This window comes from Urocitellus parryii, chromosome 4 (assembly GCF_045843805.1).
Source record: "Urocitellus parryii isolate mUroPar1 chromosome 4, mUroPar1.hap1, whole genome shotgun sequence".
NCBI lineage: Eukaryota > Metazoa > Chordata > Mammalia > Rodentia > Sciuridae > Urocitellus > Urocitellus parryii.
The window spans coordinates 145,204,978-145,225,076 of record NC_135534.1 but is presented as its reverse complement, the minus strand read 5'-3'; the positions used below and the strand labels follow the sequence as shown (position 1 = coordinate 145,225,076).

General features: G+C 39.1%; 1 protein-coding gene across 11 annotated transcripts in view; it reads right to left on the bottom strand.

Annotated features, from left to right (window-relative positions):
- Smarca2 (SWI/SNF related BAF chromatin remodeling complex subunit ATPase 2) overlaps positions 1–20,099 on the bottom strand; it is a 164,947-nt gene that overhangs the window by 133,682 nt on the left and 11,166 nt on the right. For 7 of the 11 annotated variants that reach the window (XM_026406458.2, XM_026406461.2, XM_026406462.2 and 4 more), the window contains exons 2-4: positions 17,676–17,936; positions 13,508–13,637; positions 6,717–7,154 (exon numbers count right to left, since the gene is read on the bottom strand). In XM_026406458.2, coding sequence (XP_026262243.2) covers positions 6,717–7,154; positions 13,508–13,637; positions 17,676–17,900 — 793 coding nt within the window. In that variant the 5' untranslated portion in view covers positions 17,901–17,936. Of the gene's footprint in view, positions 1–6,716; positions 7,155–13,507; positions 13,638–13,954; positions 14,165–17,675; positions 17,937–18,605; positions 18,665–20,099 lie in introns of those variants that run through there. The other 4 variants (XM_026406466.2, XM_026406467.2, XM_026406463.2 and 1 more) reach the window with 3 other exon arrangements.

The following is a 20,099-nucleotide window of genomic DNA, read 5'->3' as shown; positions in this document are numbered from 1 at the left end:
CTTGAGGTATTTTCAAGTCACCATTTTTAAAACTGTATTTAATCAAAGAAAGGTATCCAGTTATTTTTAGTCTGTGTCTCCAAACTAAATCTGATAAATACATGATTAGCCTTCTTCAATTGCTAAATATAAAGACATTCTAACCTGGTTGACCCTCCTTTAACATCGAGAAACAGAGAAATCTAAACATAAACTTACATCAAATCTCTAATTTAAAAGTTCTACAACTTGACATGCACTAAATAGGTACATTTAAAGCATGTATTTCTTCCCCCGAAAAGAAATGATAAGTTTTGTCTGAGCTCCAGCACCAAATGGTTGCATAACCCTGAGCAAGTAACTTAACCACTCTATGCCTCAATTTCTTCATCGATAGAATGGGAAAAATAATAATGCACCCCTCACAGGGCAGTGGTGTGATCCACGTTTTCATATATTCAGCCCTCATCTTTATTACCACCAAGGAAAGGGAGATAAAGGAGCCTAATTTAATTACTACATATTATATTCTGCTTTACAAAAAAAAAAAAAAACTCCTTGGCAAAGGAAACTTTGGGACTACTCTTTTCCATAGCACAGTTCAGAATGTCTCTACAGTTTAATACAACTTAGCACAAAAACTTGGACAAGTCCACTTCATGTATGCTTCCTGCTAATCTGCCATCAGTGCCACTTATAAGCAAACTCCATTTCCTAACTAAACACTACAAGTTCAATTACTGTGTCTATTTTCTCCTCCCACCAAAAGATTATATAAATACTTATATTTACAGTGGCTAGGGACCCAAACACAATTTGCTGCCCATTTGTTATGTTTGGTGCCTGTCCCTCAGGTGGCTTACAGTTCATTTGCATGGTGGAGGGTCTGCTCTCTATCCACAGAAATCACCTCTACTCCACACATTGGTGGTATACCACCTACATACACAGGAACTTTCCCTGACATCTTCAAATGGAAGACAAATTACATTCTTTAGCTTATCTCTTAGCCTCTCTTCAATATAAACATGTTAAGCTTAATTGTCAGAGGTACAAAATGCTATCTACTTCTTCAGTCCTCACCTTAGAAGACAAAGTAGAAACATGCCCTGGACCTCCAAAAGGGGTCCCAGCACTGCTTAAGAGGGGTCCTGAGTGGATGCATGCCACCTCATCATGCCTGATTTTTAAAAGGGCAACAAACTTAGTAAAATATCCAAGTCTCACATGCACAGAAATTCTATGCATTCTGAACTCCCGCTTGGCACAAAGGATATTGATGCAAATAACCATTCTTTGCCTTACATAGGAATTCAAGTGGTTTCCACAGGTTGGAAAAATAAATGTAATGAAGAGTATGGGGCATGCCGAGAAATAATTCAGAAACAACAACAACAACAACAAAGTGTGAGGAGAGACAAGCACTGAAAAAAAAAACTGAACAAAAACTTTCATTTTCTAACATAAGTTCCCTCCTTTCACCTTCCCCAAACCAAAACTTTTTCAGTTCCCTTTTTTATTTGCTTTAATCTCCAAAAAGAAAATTGAATCAAAATGAAAAGAAAAGGCTAGGTCAGACTGGAGTGGTGCCCACAGCAGGTAGGGTGTGTTCCAGGGCAAGAGTGGCCCACAATTCTGATGGGAAACCACCAGAGTTAGGCCTTCAGAGTTGGGCCTTCGGTACACAGTGCCTTGGGCGAGCCATAATTCCCTGGGGATGGCCAATGTGACCACACTTTTGGTAAATTCTAACTTTGGAGCTGGTTTGAGGCAGACCATCCCAGCCCAAAGCCTTCTCTTCACCCACACGTAACAGTAGAAAGTGAAAGGAAAGAAAATGGAAATGCAACTGTCTTCAGGTAAGTGGACCTACTGACCTTTATTGTTTCCTGAAATATTAACCAGGATGGTTATAAGCAATTATATTTACTTTACTTTTAGAAGGGAGACAAACAATAAATACTTTAATGTTAACTTTAAAAAATTTGGCCTTATTTTGACTCACCCTTATTGCCAATCTAAAACATGCCTTTGGCAAGAAAGTTTATCTTACTAAGTTTAGAGGATTTAAAAATAGTGACTTGAAAATACCTTTCTATCTTACTAAGTAAGATAGTAAGGTCTCCCTGGGCAATCAGATTTGTGGACAAGTTCTGCAAAGGTGGTGGATGAAAGCTCCTAACAGTAACAGGATCTTCTTTTCTTCTTTCACTCATGGCCTCCTTGTCCCCTCTGCCATAAAATCCTATCTTCCCAAATATGTTCATTTCTAATGAAGCCCTACTGTTAGAAAATACAAAAGATATGAACAGTGGCTAATAAAATGAAGTTCCTCCAATGGCAAAAATCTGATAAGGGAAGACATAGGTATTGGAGGTGGGTATTAAAAAAAAAGAAGAAGAAGAAGATCCCTCGTTTCTGGAAATGATCCAGAAAATGCATGCATAGTTGGGTTTATGAGAACATGAAGTATTGATTAAGTACATGTGCCCAGACAACTGAAAACTTCATCCTTTAAATTTTACTACTTCATTCAGTCCCATTATTTTAACCTTGGATGAAAATGTTTCTCAAGTGAGTAATTCAGTTTCCTACATTCTTAACACTTTGGAATTTCTTCCTGCTGAGTCTAGGTCATTTTTACAATGCCAGTGCTTGCAGAGCCTGTGACAAGGTGACACCCCAGGACAAGCTGCACATATAGAGGTTATGCCCATGAGACAAGGTCCCAGACCACCATCTTTGGGGAAGTTTAGGCTTTGCTACCTTCTCTCCATCAAGTCATCAGCTATCTGGTCATGACTAGCTGGCCTCTGCTCAAAACTTGTTATTTAAGACTGTCATTTACCAAGGTGAGAAGATAAAGATGACCAATTTTGTTGACACTGAAGCAAGAGTAAAAAGGCTCTACAAAAGAAGCTGAGACGCTACATTCTTTACATACAGGAGCAAAATGCACTTGCAATCTGGTACTCATACTCCAAGACAGATTCCTTCCCTTGTCCCAATAAGTTTGCCAGGGAGGATACTATATAGGAAAGGGTCAAGATGAACCCTTAATTAAGTCAGACTTCTGGGATCTGGATTTCAACTCTCCCTCCAAAGGGAGTGTAATACTGCAAAGTGCACCTTACCATGGGTAAGCTAGCAGGCATGCAGTGGGTGCAAGCTATGCACACATATACATATTATTTTCCTCCTATATATCTGGATGCATTCTTGAGAGCTGAGATTTTACAGTTTTATGGCCTGTAGAGGGTTTAAATTGCCTTTTTCAGCATGATTTTCTTGTATAACCTTTCCAGTCACTACTGTTAAGTCTTATGTGATCCTCTATCTAACAAATGGCTCAGCTCCATAGTAGCTACCCAGAAACCTTGGTGCAATCAATATTTTTTCTCTTTAAAAATCAGTTGCCTTAAATATTCATCCATGCATCCAGCATAATTTGGTCAACTTCATTCCTCAGTTCTTCCGTTTTCTCTCCCCTCCTCCCTCCTGCTTGGACCCGTGCTTCTACTCTACTTATCTCCCTTCTATTTTCACAAGATCTCCTTTTTCATTCCTAATTTTCTCTCTAGTTTCTGCATATGAGGAAAATTACTTGACCCTTGACTTTCTGAGTCTGACTTATTTCACTTAGCATGATGTTCTCCACTTCCATACATTCACCAGCAAATGCTATAATTTCATTATTCTTCATAGCTAAGTGGAATTCCACTCTGTGTGTGTGTGTATGTGTGTATGTGTATGTGTATAATATTTTCTCTATCCATCCATCTATTGATGAGTACTTAAGCTAATTCTATAATTTTACTAGTAATGGACTGTGCTGCTATAAACATTGGTATGTAAATATCACTGTAGTAGGCTGATTTTAGTTCTTCTGAATAAATACCAAGAAGAGGGATAGCTGGGTCATATGGTGGTTCCATTCCTAGTCTTTGAAGAACCTCTACACTGCTTTCTAAAGTGTTTTTACTATATCTGCAGTCCTACCAACAATGTATAATAGTACCTGTTTCCCCTATACTCTTGCCAGCAATTATCATTTCAATTCTTGATGATTGCCATTCTAACTGGGGTGAGATAAAATCTCAGCGTTGTTTTGATTTGTATCTCCCTGATTGTTAAGGACATTTAACATTCTTTCAGAAATTTCTTGACAATGCATTCCAATTTTGTATGTAACTATAATGCATCAATTAAAATTTAATAAACAGAAGGAAGATGAGCAGAATAGAGGACTGGGATGAGGGGGAGAGAAGAGAATAGACTGGGGATCAAAATGGAGAAAGCCACGTATATGCATTTATAAACATGTCAAAAGGAACCCCACTATTTTATTTATATATATATATATATATATATATATATATATATATAGAGAGAGAGAGAGAGAGAGAGAGAGAGAGACACACACACACAGACATTATCTTTATTTTATTTATTTATTTTTATGTGTTGCTGAGGATGCAACCCAGTACCTCACATGTGCAATGCAAGCTCTCTACCACTGAGCCACAACCCCAGCCACTGAAACTTTTTTTTTAATAGCCATGATCTGAATGTTTGCCATCCCCCCCACCCAGTTTTTATGTTGAAATCCTAATCCCCAAAGAAATAGTGTTAGAAGGTGGGGCCTCTGGGTGGTAATTTAGCTAGGGTGTCAGAGATCTCATGAATGGGATTAGTGCCCTTAAACAAGAGGCCCAAGAGATTTCCCTCACCCCTTCCCTTCCACCATATAAGGACACAATAAGAAAGTGCCATCTATAAATACAAGAGAAAGTCCTCAGCAGACTCCAAATCTACCAGCACTTTGATGCTGTACTTTTCAGCCTTCAGAACAGTGAGAAATAAATTTCTGTTCTTCTTGAGCCACCTAGCTTACCCTATATTGTTATAGCAGCCTAAACAGACTAACACAACCACTTTTTTCCCCTGTTTTGCAGTGCTAGGGACCAAACCCAAGACCTTGTGCATTCTAGTCAAGTTCTCTGCCACTGAGCTACACACCCACAGGCCCTGAGACACCCATTCTTAATGCTATGTCTACAGTTAACAAGACGAGTTTATCATTCAGGTAAGGCAACTCTTAGAGCTGACTCTACCAGAAAAAAACTCACAAACTCAAAAGATAAAATATTTTAAAACAAAAAAAATTCTGATCTGAATTCTTTCCCATGTTCAAGTCACAAAACTTAAGAAGAACGCTAACATAGCAAACTAATTGTTCCTTAATGACCAGCATCTCAGGACTTGCCCAAATGAGTAGAAATCATTCACAAGAAATGTTATCGATGTCCAGGGAGCATCCCATTCCCCACAATCCCAAGCTCTCATCAGAGCTGAACTATAAACTCTGCTTGTCCATTTCTTAACCACCACCACCCTAGAAGAAACAACCTTCATAGAACATCATTCTACAGCCCTTTGTATTCCTCTGTGTTCTACAACCAGGATCAAGTTAGACCACAAGAAGTCCATGCAAAGGACTCTGTCATCTCTACCTATTACGTAATATCATCACTTCTAATTTTATGCCACAGAGACTAAGACATTGGTCAAGTGGAATCTGTTACTCTATTACAAATAAATTTTATTGAAGTTTTTAATCATGCAAAGCCTCTTGCAATAATAAAGATGAGGATAACAGTATAGTCAGGCTTCCATATCTACCAGTTCCACATCTGTGAATTCAACCAACCACAGATAGAAAATAGTCAGAAAAAATAACTGCCTATATGCTGAACATGGACAGAATTCTTTTTCTTATCATTATTCCCTAAAAAAAATATGGTATAACAGCTATTCACATATCACTCAATTATATTAGATATTTCAAATGATCTAGAGATGATTTAAAGCACAAGGGAGGATATGCACAGGTTATATGCAAATACTATAGCATTTTATATAAGGGACAGGAGCACTGTGGATTTTGATATCTCTTAGGAGTCCTAGAACAATCACCCTCAAATACTGAGGAACGACTGTAATTTAAACAATAATCTTACCTAGGAAATCTACTTTATATTTTCAATCTTCAAGTGGCTTTGTGTGAGAAACTGGTAAGCAACTTCCTTCCAAATGATGAGAATTGTTAGGTGTATGATCCCCTTTCCTTATGGCTGTCAGGAAACTCAAGTGGCCTTTGAAGCTTGACCACAGCAACTAGGAGGGCTCTTGCGGTCCCCACATCCCTGACCTCAATTTCTTACTTCTTTTAATACTCTTTCTTGTTTCTGATTTTCTATTAATTATTTTACTACAGGTATGATTCTGGTAGACCTCCTTAAATGCTTTTCCGACAAAAAGGAGAAAAAAACCCAACAAATATAAAAATGGCTCAGGTGGGACCTATTCAAGGAGGGAGTTATGTTGATATGTCACAGTGGGTACAAGTGTCCCTAACCTGAAGTGTATGGATAGGATTCTGAGAAAATATGAAGATTTTGCAAGAGAATGCAAAATTATGGGTGATTGTGCTTTCTTTCTAGGTCAGCAGTTCACATGAGTCTCCAAAGGTTAAGAAACACTGCTCTAGGACTCTATAGCAGTGGGAGACCAAGAATCTTGGCCAATCTAAGTGGAACAAGAAAAGAGAGTCGGCGAGGTATAACAAAGGACTGAGTCAGCCCTGGGCTTATTCCAACCCAGCACTGTGTGTGTGATCAGTCTTTCTTATCCGAGCTGGACCATGGCATTATTCGTTTGGTTGCATATTAACCTACCAGATGGTCTGTTGTAGTTAACAAGGGTCGGCTGCTGCTGCTGCTGCTGTGGTGCCTGCTGCTGCTGTTGCTGTGGTGCCTGCTGCTGTTGCTGTGGTGCCTGCTGCTGCTGCTGTTGCTGCTGCTGCTGCTGCTGCTGCTGTTGCTGCATGCCAGGCAAGGTCCTTTTCCCCTGCACTGCAAGCTGCAGTGTTTCGGGGAGGGGCTGGCCCCGGGCCAGCATTTTGTAAGCCAAAATCTGTGCTCTAAGCTGATGCAGCTGGACAGGACTGAAAGGCGAGGGTCCTCTGTTGGGCTGGTTCATGGCCTGTGGATCACCCGGGATGAGGGGCCCTGGCTGGCTCGGTGGCATCTGGGGTGGCGTTGGGCCTCCTCCAGATATAGGGCTGGAGACATGCTCTGGGGCTCCCAATGGAGATGGGTGTGGTGACATGTAACCTAAAATAAAACACAAGGAGATCATGACCCTGAAAGAGAGGTATTCCTGAATATACTAATAGTACTCTACAACAACACTATATGGTAAAAATTTTCTCTAACTTATCAGTTATATATAGTATATTTACTATGTAATGGCATATTATGTATGCCATTAAAATTTTTCTAGTAGTCACATTAAAAAAGGAAAACAGGTAAAATTCATTTTTTTCACATTTTTTAGCAGAGCATTATAGGTATACATAATGATGGGATTTGTTTTTACATATTTGTACATGCACACAATATAACCATATGATTTGACCAGTATCACTCCCCAGCACTTTCTCCCTCTCTACCTCCCAGCAGAGTTCATTTTCATGACATAGTTTATTTCAAATAACAAATCCAAAATATCCACATTTCGTAATATAAAAATTATCGATGCGGTCTTTTGTGTTATTTTTTTCATACTAAGTCTTTGAAATCCAGTTAAGTATTTTACACTCACAGCACATCTTAGTTCCGACTAGCCACATTTCAAGTGATCAATAGCCACTTGTATCCTAGAAGGCAAACTGTTAGCGGCTGTTGTACACCTAAAGCAAAGGCACCAGAGGACAGTGCTATACATTAAAAGTAGCTCCAACTTAGGGAATAAAACCTAAAGGCATCTAACATATCTCAATGGGGAATGAAGAGTGTCTTACAGGGAAAGCAAATATCATCTGGCCTATTATTATGCAAGTTACCACTAATTTCCAGTTATTGAGGACAAGGGATTCTACACAATGTCCCAAATGAGTTCCACCCAGAAGCAGAGAGTGATCCAAGGACCAAGTGCAGGAGATTTAGCCGGGAAGTGCAGGGACATTGGTAGGGATTTAGGAAGGTGATATAAGAAGGGAAGGCAGCCAATAAGAAGTGTATTATCAAGCAGTTGTTGCAGTGGGTCATGAAGATTAATCCAGTGCAAAGCTCTGGGATAGGAAATAAATAAATTGCTTCCAATTATCCCAAAGAAGGGATGAAGAAGCTGGGGTACTTAGACACTTACAATCATCAGTCACTGGTTATAACACAGGCTACTACCACCACTCAGGGAGACTAATCACCAGTCTCCTTGGACTGCTCTGTTGTGGGTAAGGTGGTTGTTGGTGGAAGTAAACCAAAGTGGTGATTCCAGCCAGTGGCAATCAGGCAGGTAGGGGTACAGGAATGGCAAGGAGGACCCAAAGGTATGGGGGAAAGCATGCACTGTTACATCAGTCCTCCAATAACCCCAGAAGATGTGCACTATTAACTCATTTTTTAAAGTGAGGAAACTGAGGCTCAGAGAATAAGTAGGTTCAGAGAATAAATCCTGGCAGCTCCAAGATTTAAACCAACATCTGTCTAGTTCTAGTGTATACACTCTCTTTCCATGGTCTAATGTGTTTTGCTATGCAAAAATAAGTTAAGGACTTAAAAGTTTCTCTTAGCACCACTTAGCACCATTTAGGACATAATACAAAAAACGAGAGTAACCTGTTAGGTTATAAGAGATATAAGTGGGAAATTTAAGAATATTTTACTTGAGGAATGAAAATTAAAATGGACAAAAATTCCCAGGCATTTAGTTCAGGAGACAACCTGTACAGCCAGGCCAAAAAATTTCTACAATGACTGAGGGCTGTTGGAGGAGATCCAATATGGAAGAGAAAATGAAGTAACCTACAGTAATCAGAGACTCTCAAGTTCGAACAAAGTGCTAATTAAATCAAAAGTGTCACAAAACACAGTAACACACATAGAGGAAATGTCTTTGCCCTATTAAATGTTATGTGTCAAATTATAACACAGATCATCATACAGGTGTTCATTAGGTGAGGACTGTATGTATAAATCTGTGTCAAGTTTGACCTGACAAAGCTCTGTGCATCTATGTACAGTCACAGAGGCCCATGAAGGAGGGACCACCACCCAACAGGCACTCACAAACACATTCACAAGATCAGAGAAAATAAAGGATACAATCTCTTTTCTTTCTAATTGCCACTTGGAGATGGAAGTAAATGTAGCATGATCCCCTGAGACAAAACAGGGTTCTGTTCTATGGATTGGTAAGAAGAGGAAGTCCATTCAGGGAACTCCTACTCTGAAGAGAAAAGGAAGAACTGCTAAGTCTCACTACCCAAACCCCTACTACTCCATGAGGGAGGACAAAAACCAATCAGCAATTAGGGCTCTCATGAGTTGGTTTTATAAGAAAGCCAAGAAGATTTCCCTCCAATTAGTCTGAAAGACTAGCAGAAACTCAAGTCCCAACATATTGGTATTTATAATAAACACTTAGAGGACATCAACAACATATTCTTAACTTCTATCATTAATATTCTTCCTTTTTGATGAGCATTATGGTTTATATCTAGAATGAGCCCCAAAGGCTCAAATAATCGAAGGTGTGGGCTCCAATGTAGTGGGGCTTATAGGAAATGATTGGATCATGAGGGTTCTCATCTCATTTATGGAATAATCCACTGATGGAGTCATAATTTGATGGCATTATTGGTAGGTGGTAGAAACTGTTGGAGATGGGACCTAGCTGAAGGGAGTGAGACCATGAGGAAGTATCCTTGAGAACTACATCTAGTCCCAGGCCCCTTTCTCACTCTCTCTTTGCTTCCCAGCCACCACAAGGTGAATAGCTTTGCTTTTCCATACCCTTCCACCATGATGTGCTGCCTTATCATGGGCCCAGAAAGGAATTGAGACAGCTGACCATGGACTGAAAACCTCTGAGACCTTGAGCCAAAATAATTACTTCCTTCATTAAGTTATTTTTTCAGGTATTTTGTCACAGCAATGGAAAGCTCACTAATACAATGAGGCTTACATTCATCCCTTAATTGTAATGCTGGTATAAAATGATATTTTGCTCATTTTGGCATCTTTTGGACAACCCTACATCTACTGCAGTAAAATGGGACATGTGTCTTCTGCTTTCTGGTCATTTCCATTTCCTAAGGTTGACAAGGCATAGGATGCCTGATACAATGGGCCAAAATACTAAACAATGAAATTTTTACTCAACTACCTAGCAATGCTTATCAAGTCTATGAACAACGAACGCATCATTACAAGGGTGAGACATGGCAAAGCAATGTTGTAACAGTGAGATGGTTCCATTAAGCACAAGAATGCAGACTCTGAGAACATGATCACTGGAAAGTTAATGCCAAGAAATTTTACCTGAAATTTGATAAGAAGAAACTAGGGGTGGGAGGAATTTTATCCCAGAATTCATAGAAGATGTTAATAGAATCATTCTGTCACAGTGTGACATTAACAATGTGACAGGGTCCCAGCTACAGAGATTTTTTCCCCCTATATGAAGAGCATTTCATAAAACCTGAGGAAAAAACAGCATCTAAATGATGTAACAACATAACATATTTTGGTAATTATCCTTAGTTGAGAAAACAGGGTGAAGAAATTGCCTGGGAGTGAATATACGTTTGTCTGAGGATGACAATGTTGATGCAGATTCTGCTCTTTCTGAAATCTTATTTGATTGGCTCATTCAAAAGTAGTTAAAAAGTGGCAGTTTCCCCTCCCTGGTCTTCAAGGGCCATTATCTCCCCAGTTTCACCTTGCCTCTGAGAGAGAAGCACTAACCTCTCTCCTATTCATAATCCTGAATTTGAAAGTGCCAGAGTTAGATGAACTTTCTCTACACACACATGTCCATTAAATATTGTATACCTGCCTATGATGGCTTTTTCTGTCCAATGCACTAAAAATAAACAATGTTATCATTTGGACCATAAGGTACACCATCCAGTATTTATTGAAGGAAATGGTTTTGCTTCCCAACCAATACCTTAAAATAACCTAATAGGTTGCTAGGTAGTTAAAGCTAGCAGCCTTTTGATCAATACCACACCTCTCTGTACCTGTGTGTTTATAAATGGCTTTCTACAATGGAGTTTTTAAAGATACATGCTATTAGCAAGTCTAAATTCTTCTAGATCATTATAAAGAATAGGACTACATTATACCAACACTCCTTTATTCAAAAATATACCTTTAATTTATTCCCTAGCCCACAATGCACTTTACTATTTTAGAGAATAACATTACATGTTAATTTTGATTCCACTGACTGCAGACCTCTGCATTTCAAAGTAATTATAACTTACAGAACTTATATAAAAATTGAGATCTATTTATAATTGTTGACTTTTGAATGCATGCGTTTCTTTCTATACCATAACTGAACAAAACTTACAAGTGTCCTTCCAGTCATGTGCTAGACATCTTGCCTAGTGTTAGAGACTCCAAGATAAATAAGAAGATAATTCTTCAGTTGAAGAAGGGAGCCAAGCCATTGGAGAAATTTTAAAAGAAATAAAAGCAAAACTTCTATCAATTCTGACTTGTGCATTTTCAGTATTTTTGTTGTTGTTGTTTGTTTTGTTTTGTTTTGAGGTTTTCCTGTAACTTCACTACTAGAGTCAGGAGCAGAGAAAGCCACCACCTGGATTTAAGAATCACTGCATATAATTCATCTACACTACTCAGGAATTAAAAATGTGATCTTTATTAGCTCTACAAACACATCTGGGCCTTTAGAATTTAAAATATAAACCTAGAAATGCTGTTTTAATCCATTCTTAGCACTAAATGGGTCCATTTTTTTCTTCTTGTACTGTAAAATGCCACAATGCTTCAGATTGCCTTTCTGACAATGGTCAAGATTCTATAAGTTAGGTGCAACCATCATACCTGCCTGCCACCAAAATTCAGATCAGAGTTGGGGATGTTCAAAAGGCCCATTTAGATATTAGTGGAGAAGCACTCTGACGCCTCCATAACTTGTCTATTTTTATTTCAAAAAAACAGCAATTCTATTTTAGAATTACTATTAGAACTAAAAATATACTTCTCTAAATGCTCCCAGCCAAATATTTTCTTACAGTGGATGGATACCTGGTCATGGATGAAGGAAAAACTCAAGCACACTTAATTACATAGGAGTATATACAGCAATGTGTAAACCATAGTAGTCTTAAATTAGAATATTTACATATCAATGTCAATTAGTGGTACAATAATGCATGCCTCTCCCATGCTGAATTAACCACACTATCATTCTGAAATCAGGCTACAATGTATTTAAAAAGACTTTAAAGGCTATGGTGCATGTCTATAGTCCCAGTGACTTGGGAGGCTGAGGCTGGAAGATCTCAAGTCCAAGGCCAGCCTCAGGAACTTAGTGAGATCCTGTCTCAAAATAAAAAAAATAAAAACAAGTGGGGCTTAGTTCAGTGGTAAAGTGTCCCTGGGTTCAGTCCCTAGCATCAAAATTTTGTAAAAAATGCTTTGAAGTATTTTAATATGTCTTCAATAGTGACAGAAGGAAAGAGAACATGTAAGGCTCAAAGGAGAAAAGAAATCTACCCTATATCCATCTGGTCACTGTTGTGAGTTTCTGTGTTCCTCTCCATGCCAAAACATGTGACTATGACCTTATCTGGGAACAAGATCTATACAGATGTAGTCAACTTAAGATGAGGTCATACTGGGATTAGGGGAGGCCCTAATCCAATGACTAACATCCTTATAAAGAGAGGGAACTCTGAATACAGAGATAGACACAGGGAAAATGTCAAGTGAAGAAAGAGAGAACTGAGTGATTCATCCATAGGACAAGGAATGTCAAGAATTACTGGTAGCCAGAAAAAGCTAACAGGAATCAAGGAAGCCTTCTTCCCTTAAGCCTTCAGAGAGAGCATCATCCTAGTGCCACCTTGATTTTGAACTTCTGGCCTCTAGAATTGTAAGAGAATAAATTTGTGTTGTTTCAAGCCTCTCAGTTTGTGGTCATTTGTTATGATAGCCCTAGGAAAATAATACATCTACCCACCAGTGATAACAACTAATTTCACTGCCAGAAAACACCACCTTACACACCATGTAGGGACTCACATGACCTTCACATCTACACTGTTGTTGGCAGGCAGATCTGATTCTCTTTCTGGCCCTGTCACTTACTAGATGTATAAACTTAGGAAAACAAAGTAAATTTGCTGAGCTATAGCTTTCCTATCTATGAAACAGTGGTAACATTATTTACCTTACAAGATCATGGTAAAAATCTTGGGTAAAGTACATAAAGCACTTTGTAGCATGCTTGGACACGTGGTGGCTAGTAAAATTACTAGGACTTTGGAAATAAAATTGTCCAAATAAATCATAAAGTTATGTTGGTAAGGATCAGAGTAGTTTTCTACAGGGAAAAGAAATCTTTGAATTTGACCCTCCTTAGACACATTTTTTGGAAGTTATATAAAACATACAGAACCACAATCAGGTGTCCAGCAGACACAAACCTTGGCTGTGTTGATCCATTGGACTCTGGGGGGGACCCATTCCTGGGTGAGGTGGTCGCATACCAGTGCCCTTCATGGATCCACAATGGATATCTTCCACAATGCCCTTGTCATGCATCCCATCGATGGGCTGAAACATTTAAAGGGCATCAGTTAGACAATTCTTTAAGGTATAATATCTCTAACTGTAGTTTTTAAGAACTCTCTCCGAAGTCTTCAAAAGTGGGACACAGTCATCCATTACCCACTCTATAGTCACATATTTTACAACTCACAGGTGAGAGGGGAAAAAAACTTATACCAATAAGATCAGTTAAATCATCTGGAAGTCAAAAGTTAAGGCTTTTAAAAAAAAACACTGAACTTTTTTACTCAGCCATGTCACAACCTGCCAATAAAAATGAAGTCCTGTTCACAAGTACACAAATATAAGTTATTTTTCCATACCCTTTTGAAGGAGTCTTGAAGACTATTGTAAGATGAAGTGAGTCTGGCGTCTGAGGAAGACTATCCGAAGGATCTGCGATGATCTATTTTGTTGTTGTTGTTGTTGTTGTAAATTTTTTTCATTGGAGAGGAAGGAACTATGGAAAGTTAAAAAGCTGGAAACCAGAAAGTTCCATGGCAGTTGGGAAGAGAGGAACAGACAAGGCAGAGAAGGGAATGGGGGTGAATACAGAAAAGGCATAAGTGTGAAACAGACAGCTAAGCTCCAGGGAGAGGGGGACTGGAAGAGGTTAAAGGCACAGTTTGGAAATAAATATGACTATGGGGGCTGGACCCCGGATTGAGGCCCAGTACATGACAGACACACAATAAATAGCTATTGAATCGACATTAATTCAATCCAGAATTGGGCAATGGAGCCGGTGTTTGAAAAAGGAAAAGTCTATTCCTCCCCAAACTGTAATGGCCATGTTCAAAACAGCCTGAAAGGAATATTTCCAGGAGTTTATAGAAACCAAATGACTTCAAGCAAGAAAGTATGAGTGTTTGCAGTTTTGGAGAAAAGAAAGTTAATTTCTGCAGAGTCAAAAGCATGCACTTGAAAAGAGGAAAAATTTACCATAAAGAGGATGTTCAGAAGAAAAATGGGAAAAATCTGGTATAAAGAGTGTCACTGAGCCTGTTAAATAGTAATAATAGGGAGGAAATCAAAGCAACACAGCAGATGTATTTAGGCTACTTGTTTATTTATTTCCAGTAATGTTGAAAAGCAAAAAGCTGAAGCTCAGGGGGAGAAGGAGGGGTAAGACAAGGAAGAAAGCAGCCTATAAAAAGCACATAAGAAAGTGAGGCATCTGGCCAGCAGGTGTGAGCCCCATGCTGCCTCTGGGTCCAATCCTCACTGAGAACAGGCCAGGGCTACAGGGAGCTAAAGGAGGACGGCAAAGACCATAAGAATCACAACATCAGAGTCACACGAAACAGAGAAGGGCATGAGGGTGAGAATATGAGAGAGTGTGAGAAAAATGGCAGGTAACCCAAACAGAGAGACCAGAAGAGAAAAAAAAAAAATCAATAAAACCACCACATACAAAAACAGAACATGGCCCCAACCCTCACTTACATGCTTCATTTTTAAATGACTAAATCATAAATAAAGGTTAGCTAAGTATTATTTCCTTCTCATTTTCTCTTTCATTTTGAAGGTGAGACATCCATCCCCAGGTCTTTCTAAAATTCTGTAATTCACTTAGGCAAGTGTTTACTAGCAATAGATCGGAGCTAGAACACAGCTTTAAATTAACCTAAACACAAGATAATTTAATGATTGTAGTGTATCAATAGGTTCCCACAAAATATGATACAGAAAACAAGCAGTTTTATTTCTCTAGATGTCTGACAAGGTGAAAATGGATTTAAAGGGGAAAAAAAAGGAGGGAGGGAACTTGGGGACACTGCAGAAATATCCATGATTTACTACTAAATCAAAAGACGAAGTAACGAATAATGACAACATGATTCGAGACAATATGATTCTATTACGGCAAAAGAAAAGCAGAAAACAAAAACCAAAAACCCTCCCACCTATATATGCACATCTGTGCTAATAGGTCGTTTTTTACTGAACATGAAGGAAGATAAGGTCAGAAATGCACTACAACAGGCCGTTAACAGGGATGAAAACCAGGATAACCGTTTTCTTATTTATTTCAGTATTGTTTCTCTTTTCAAAATAAGCACATACTACTTTCCTGATTTGAAAATCACCAAATAACATTTTTTTTTAAAAAAATGGTTCTTCCATATCCTCCCTTAAAACTGACCTAAAGTCCTACACAATTAGAGGTCACTTTTTTCTGTGGTGATCTTTTTGTGTCAAGTCAGCATCTACTGCTTGTCTTCTCTGATGGTTAACTTTCTCTGTCAACTTGACTAGGCCCTGGCGTGCCGAGATATTTGGTTAAACATTCTTTCTGAGAATGTCTGTGAAGGTGTTTGGCGAGGAGATTAGTCTCTGAACTGACCTGAGGAAAGCAGGTTGCCCTCCCCGGTGGGTAGGCATCATTCAACCCACAGAGGGCCAAAACACACACAAAGGTAGACGTGAGGAGATGTTGTGCATTGGATATATCTATCTCTCTCTCTCTCTCTCTCTCTCTCTCTCTCTCTCTCTCTCTCTCTCTCTCTCTCTCTCTCCTTCTCTCTTTCTGACTGCTTAACTGGGATGTTCTCCTGCCCTCAGACTAGGGACTTACACCTTTGACTCTTCTAGTCTTCAGGACTTTAGACTCCAACTGGACCTATACTAACAGCTTTTCTGGATTTCCAGCTTACTGACTGCAGATGTGGGACTTCTCAGCCTCCATAACTGCATGAGTCAATGCTATTTCATAAATCTCTTTATATCTTCCATTGGTTTTGTTTCTTTAGAGAACCCTATAGATCTGCTGAATATCAAGCAGCAGCCCCCCCCCACTTGTGATGTCATGCACAGGGGTATGAAAACCTCTACATGTCATATGAGACAAAACTTTCAAATATTGTACAATGTCCTCACAGATTCTCTTTAGCTTACTGCTAACTTGAAGCAAATTGTTGCAGGGGATCTTGTTGAGCCTCAAAAGTCTCTTCTCTTGCTGGGCATGGTGATGTACAGGAGGCCGAGTTAGGAGGATCTTACGATTCAAGGCCAGACACAGCAACTTAGCAAGACCCTCAACTCAAAATAAAAATTATAAAGGGCGGAGGATGTAGCTCAGTGGTCGAGCATCACTGGGTTCAGAACCCACGATAGAAAAGAAAGATGTCTTTTCCCTCTTTTTCATATTTCCTGTGAGGGCATAATGCTAAACTATACCAATCCGATCATCTTCACAGCAAAAATCTAAGTCTCATAAATAGAGAGGATCATTATAATCTTAGTCCAGAAACAAACAGCTGGACCTGAGATCTGCAAAATCATTCTTCTTCCAAAACCAGAATAAGACTACTTCACAGAAAGACAGCAAAGTGCATTTTAAGGATTCCCTAAAAACGATTTAATTTCAATAAAATGTTTTTAAAAATCTGTAGAAAAGAAGAAAAGGACTCCTTCCTTCTACTCTTAGAATTTTTTTTTTTTGTACTAGGAATTGAACCCCAAGGGCACTTTACAACTGAGCCATGTACCCAAGTCCTTTAAGACAGGGTCTCACTAAGCTGTGGAGGGCTTTACTAAGTTGCTGAGGCTGTCCTCAAACTTTTAATCCTCTTGCCTCAGCCTTCTGAATTGCTGGAATTAGAAGCATGCACTACCATGCCCAAAGACTTTTAGTGATCTAACTTTTAAAAGTAAGTATCAGAATTTTTAGGGAAGAATAATCCTCAATACATTCATTTGTACATGATATAAGTTACTTAACACAGACAGGAAAAGACAAGACTTATTCACTAATAAACTCATTCACCAAGCCAAAATAGCTTCAACCCAAAAGTCACAGAATCTGTCAGAAATGCACAGCCTAACTCGGTATTTTAAAAAGCCAACATCTGATTTTCATGACTGGTACATCTGTAGCAATAAAAGTGCCTCAAAATGTGTGTTTTTAATAATATACAAGATAAGTCAAAGATCTGGCTTGATTCTCCTGTTAACCATAGTAGGAAAAAAAGTTGTGGGTTACCAGGAATATTAGCCATCCACGACTCAGAAGACAGATCAAAGGGGAGAGTAAACTCTAACCTTATGCAGCTGATGCACGCCTTCCTGTTGGAAGTCAGAAGAGCCCATGGTTGGCATAGGATGTGAGACGCTGGGGGGTCCAGGACTTGGTCCCATCATACTGTGGACAGAACCCGGGGATGGTCCTGGGCCTGGACTAGGTCCGAGGATTGGTCCAGGAGAGGGCCCAGGCCCTGGCGAGGGCCCCGGGTGGGGCATCGCAGCAGGGTCTGTGGGTGTGGACATTTACTTCTCCTGTCTCTGTCAGGCAGTAGAGTGACACTAAGTTGGAAAGCAGAGAAAAAGAAAGGAATGTTTTAAACATGATGTTAAGATCAGAATAAAACAGTCGTTAGCATTTGATGGTGCCATTTCTATAACAAACATCAAACAGAACTGCCCTGTCTCGTCCAGATGTTTGAGTGAGTGTGACATATATCTCCCTGCCCCAGTCTTTATGAAGACCACTTGTTTAAAAAAAACACACTCTAAATGATTCCCCAGAAAGATATAAATCATCCAAGAGACAAAAAGACTCACTGGAGAAACTGAAATTTAACACATAAGCAGAATCTAAACAAGTTTGAAATTTATTACTGAAGCCAACTAATGCTCTCCATTAAATACTGTCTTGGACACCTTATAAGACATTAGCCGTCCCCCCAAAGCCATTAGAATAGAAACCCCTTTAAAATGTATCCAAGAAAGACCCATTTTCATGAGTCAACAAGCATTCAAAACTTCACAGAGAATTCCAGATAGTTAAAAGGAGAAAAAAAAAATAGAATTTCATATGGAGAATGAAAGACAAGCTCCAATCATGGGAAAAAAACAGAAGCTGTGAATATCAGACAAATAGGTTCCAATACCCACATCTGTGATTACTAGCTAAGTTATGTAATCTTTAAATTATTTAAATGCAATGGAATGTGTAAGAAATAGAGCTGGTACCTGACACAACAAAGGGCCACTCTTATTCAGGGTTATTCCCTCGGCTATCTCCACTGGACCTTCAGTGATCAGAAAAGATATAGTAAGATGTGGTCCTCCTGCCAGAGAACTAATCGAAACTGAGACACCTGGACAGTGAAGGCCAGTGATTTGTCCCAGGCCTTGCTCTGGTCAAGCATCCCTGGGAGATGTGGTCCATGACTACTAGACCAGGGTGTAGGTGCAAACATTCTGGTTCTCCAATTTCAGCAGAGCAAGGTTAATTCTATCACCCATACTCCAAGGCTTCTGGACATCCCTACTGGGGACCTGCCTCACACACTGTGTACAATGGCACCTTGGATATGAGCCGAAAGGAGGAAACAAGATGTCATCCAAATTCAACAATCCCAGCAAGAGCTGAATACGCTAATAACTGTTCAATATTCTAACGTTACCTTAGAGGAACACATCTGTACACGCAAAAGGTTTTTTTTTTTTTTTTCCAACCATTAACCCCCAGAAATACAGAATGAGATACCTTAGGTAACTTGCTTACCTACCATTTAGCAGCAGAGATGGAATTAGACTGCAGCCATCTAGTCACCCAGAACAGGGCTCTTTCCATAGTGAAACCAGGGGTGAGAGGAAGCACCAAACTAAAACATTAGATCCATTCCTCCTTACCCACTGTCATTTCTGGCTGTGTGTCTAGAATGTGAGGGACACAAAGGCACAGTCTGGCTCTTCTCCACTCCTCTATCTCCAGCACCTCCCACCAGCACACAGCAAGTACCCAAAGGACAGCTGATGAATAAACTGCAGGTGAAATTTCAAGGGCAAACTTGATGGAGTCAACTAATTTTATAAATGAAAACTAAAGAGTAATCAGTGTTTGAGGTGTGTCTGCTTACAACAAAAAAAATATAAAGGGTAGGTAAAAATTCAGGCCCTTCCAATAAGTAAACTAGGGCTAAAATGGGAAGTAGGAAAAGGCTACTTCATAAGGATTATAAAAGCAGGGCTATGACATGGACGTAAGAGAACCCAGTACAACTGGTTTCTAAAACAGGGGAGTATCAAGAGTATCAAGGGTGAATTATAATCCTGAATTCACCAGAAAGCCAAATATTATTATTTATTCTTTGCTACTAACAAAGCAGGCAGAAGTAACTTTTTTTTCCTTCCACCCCCACTCTCACACAAACACACACATGTTCAGTCAGCACTTTAAATTTAGGAAGCTGACGTCAATTCAGGGGTACTACAAGTTATAACGTTCTTTCATGTATATCAGCAAACTAATCCACCCTTTTATTTTTTAGTGAATAAAAGGAAATTGCTTAGTTCCTGTTATGGTTTACCTTGAAATCAGCTTCAAGAGGTATTCTGATAATATACAACGAGTTTTGAACAATGAAGATACAAAAATACTAAAAAGATAGGCCGATTCCGACTTCTCAAGTTGTACATTTTAATATACATCGTTATCAATTTCATCTGAGAATCTTAAGA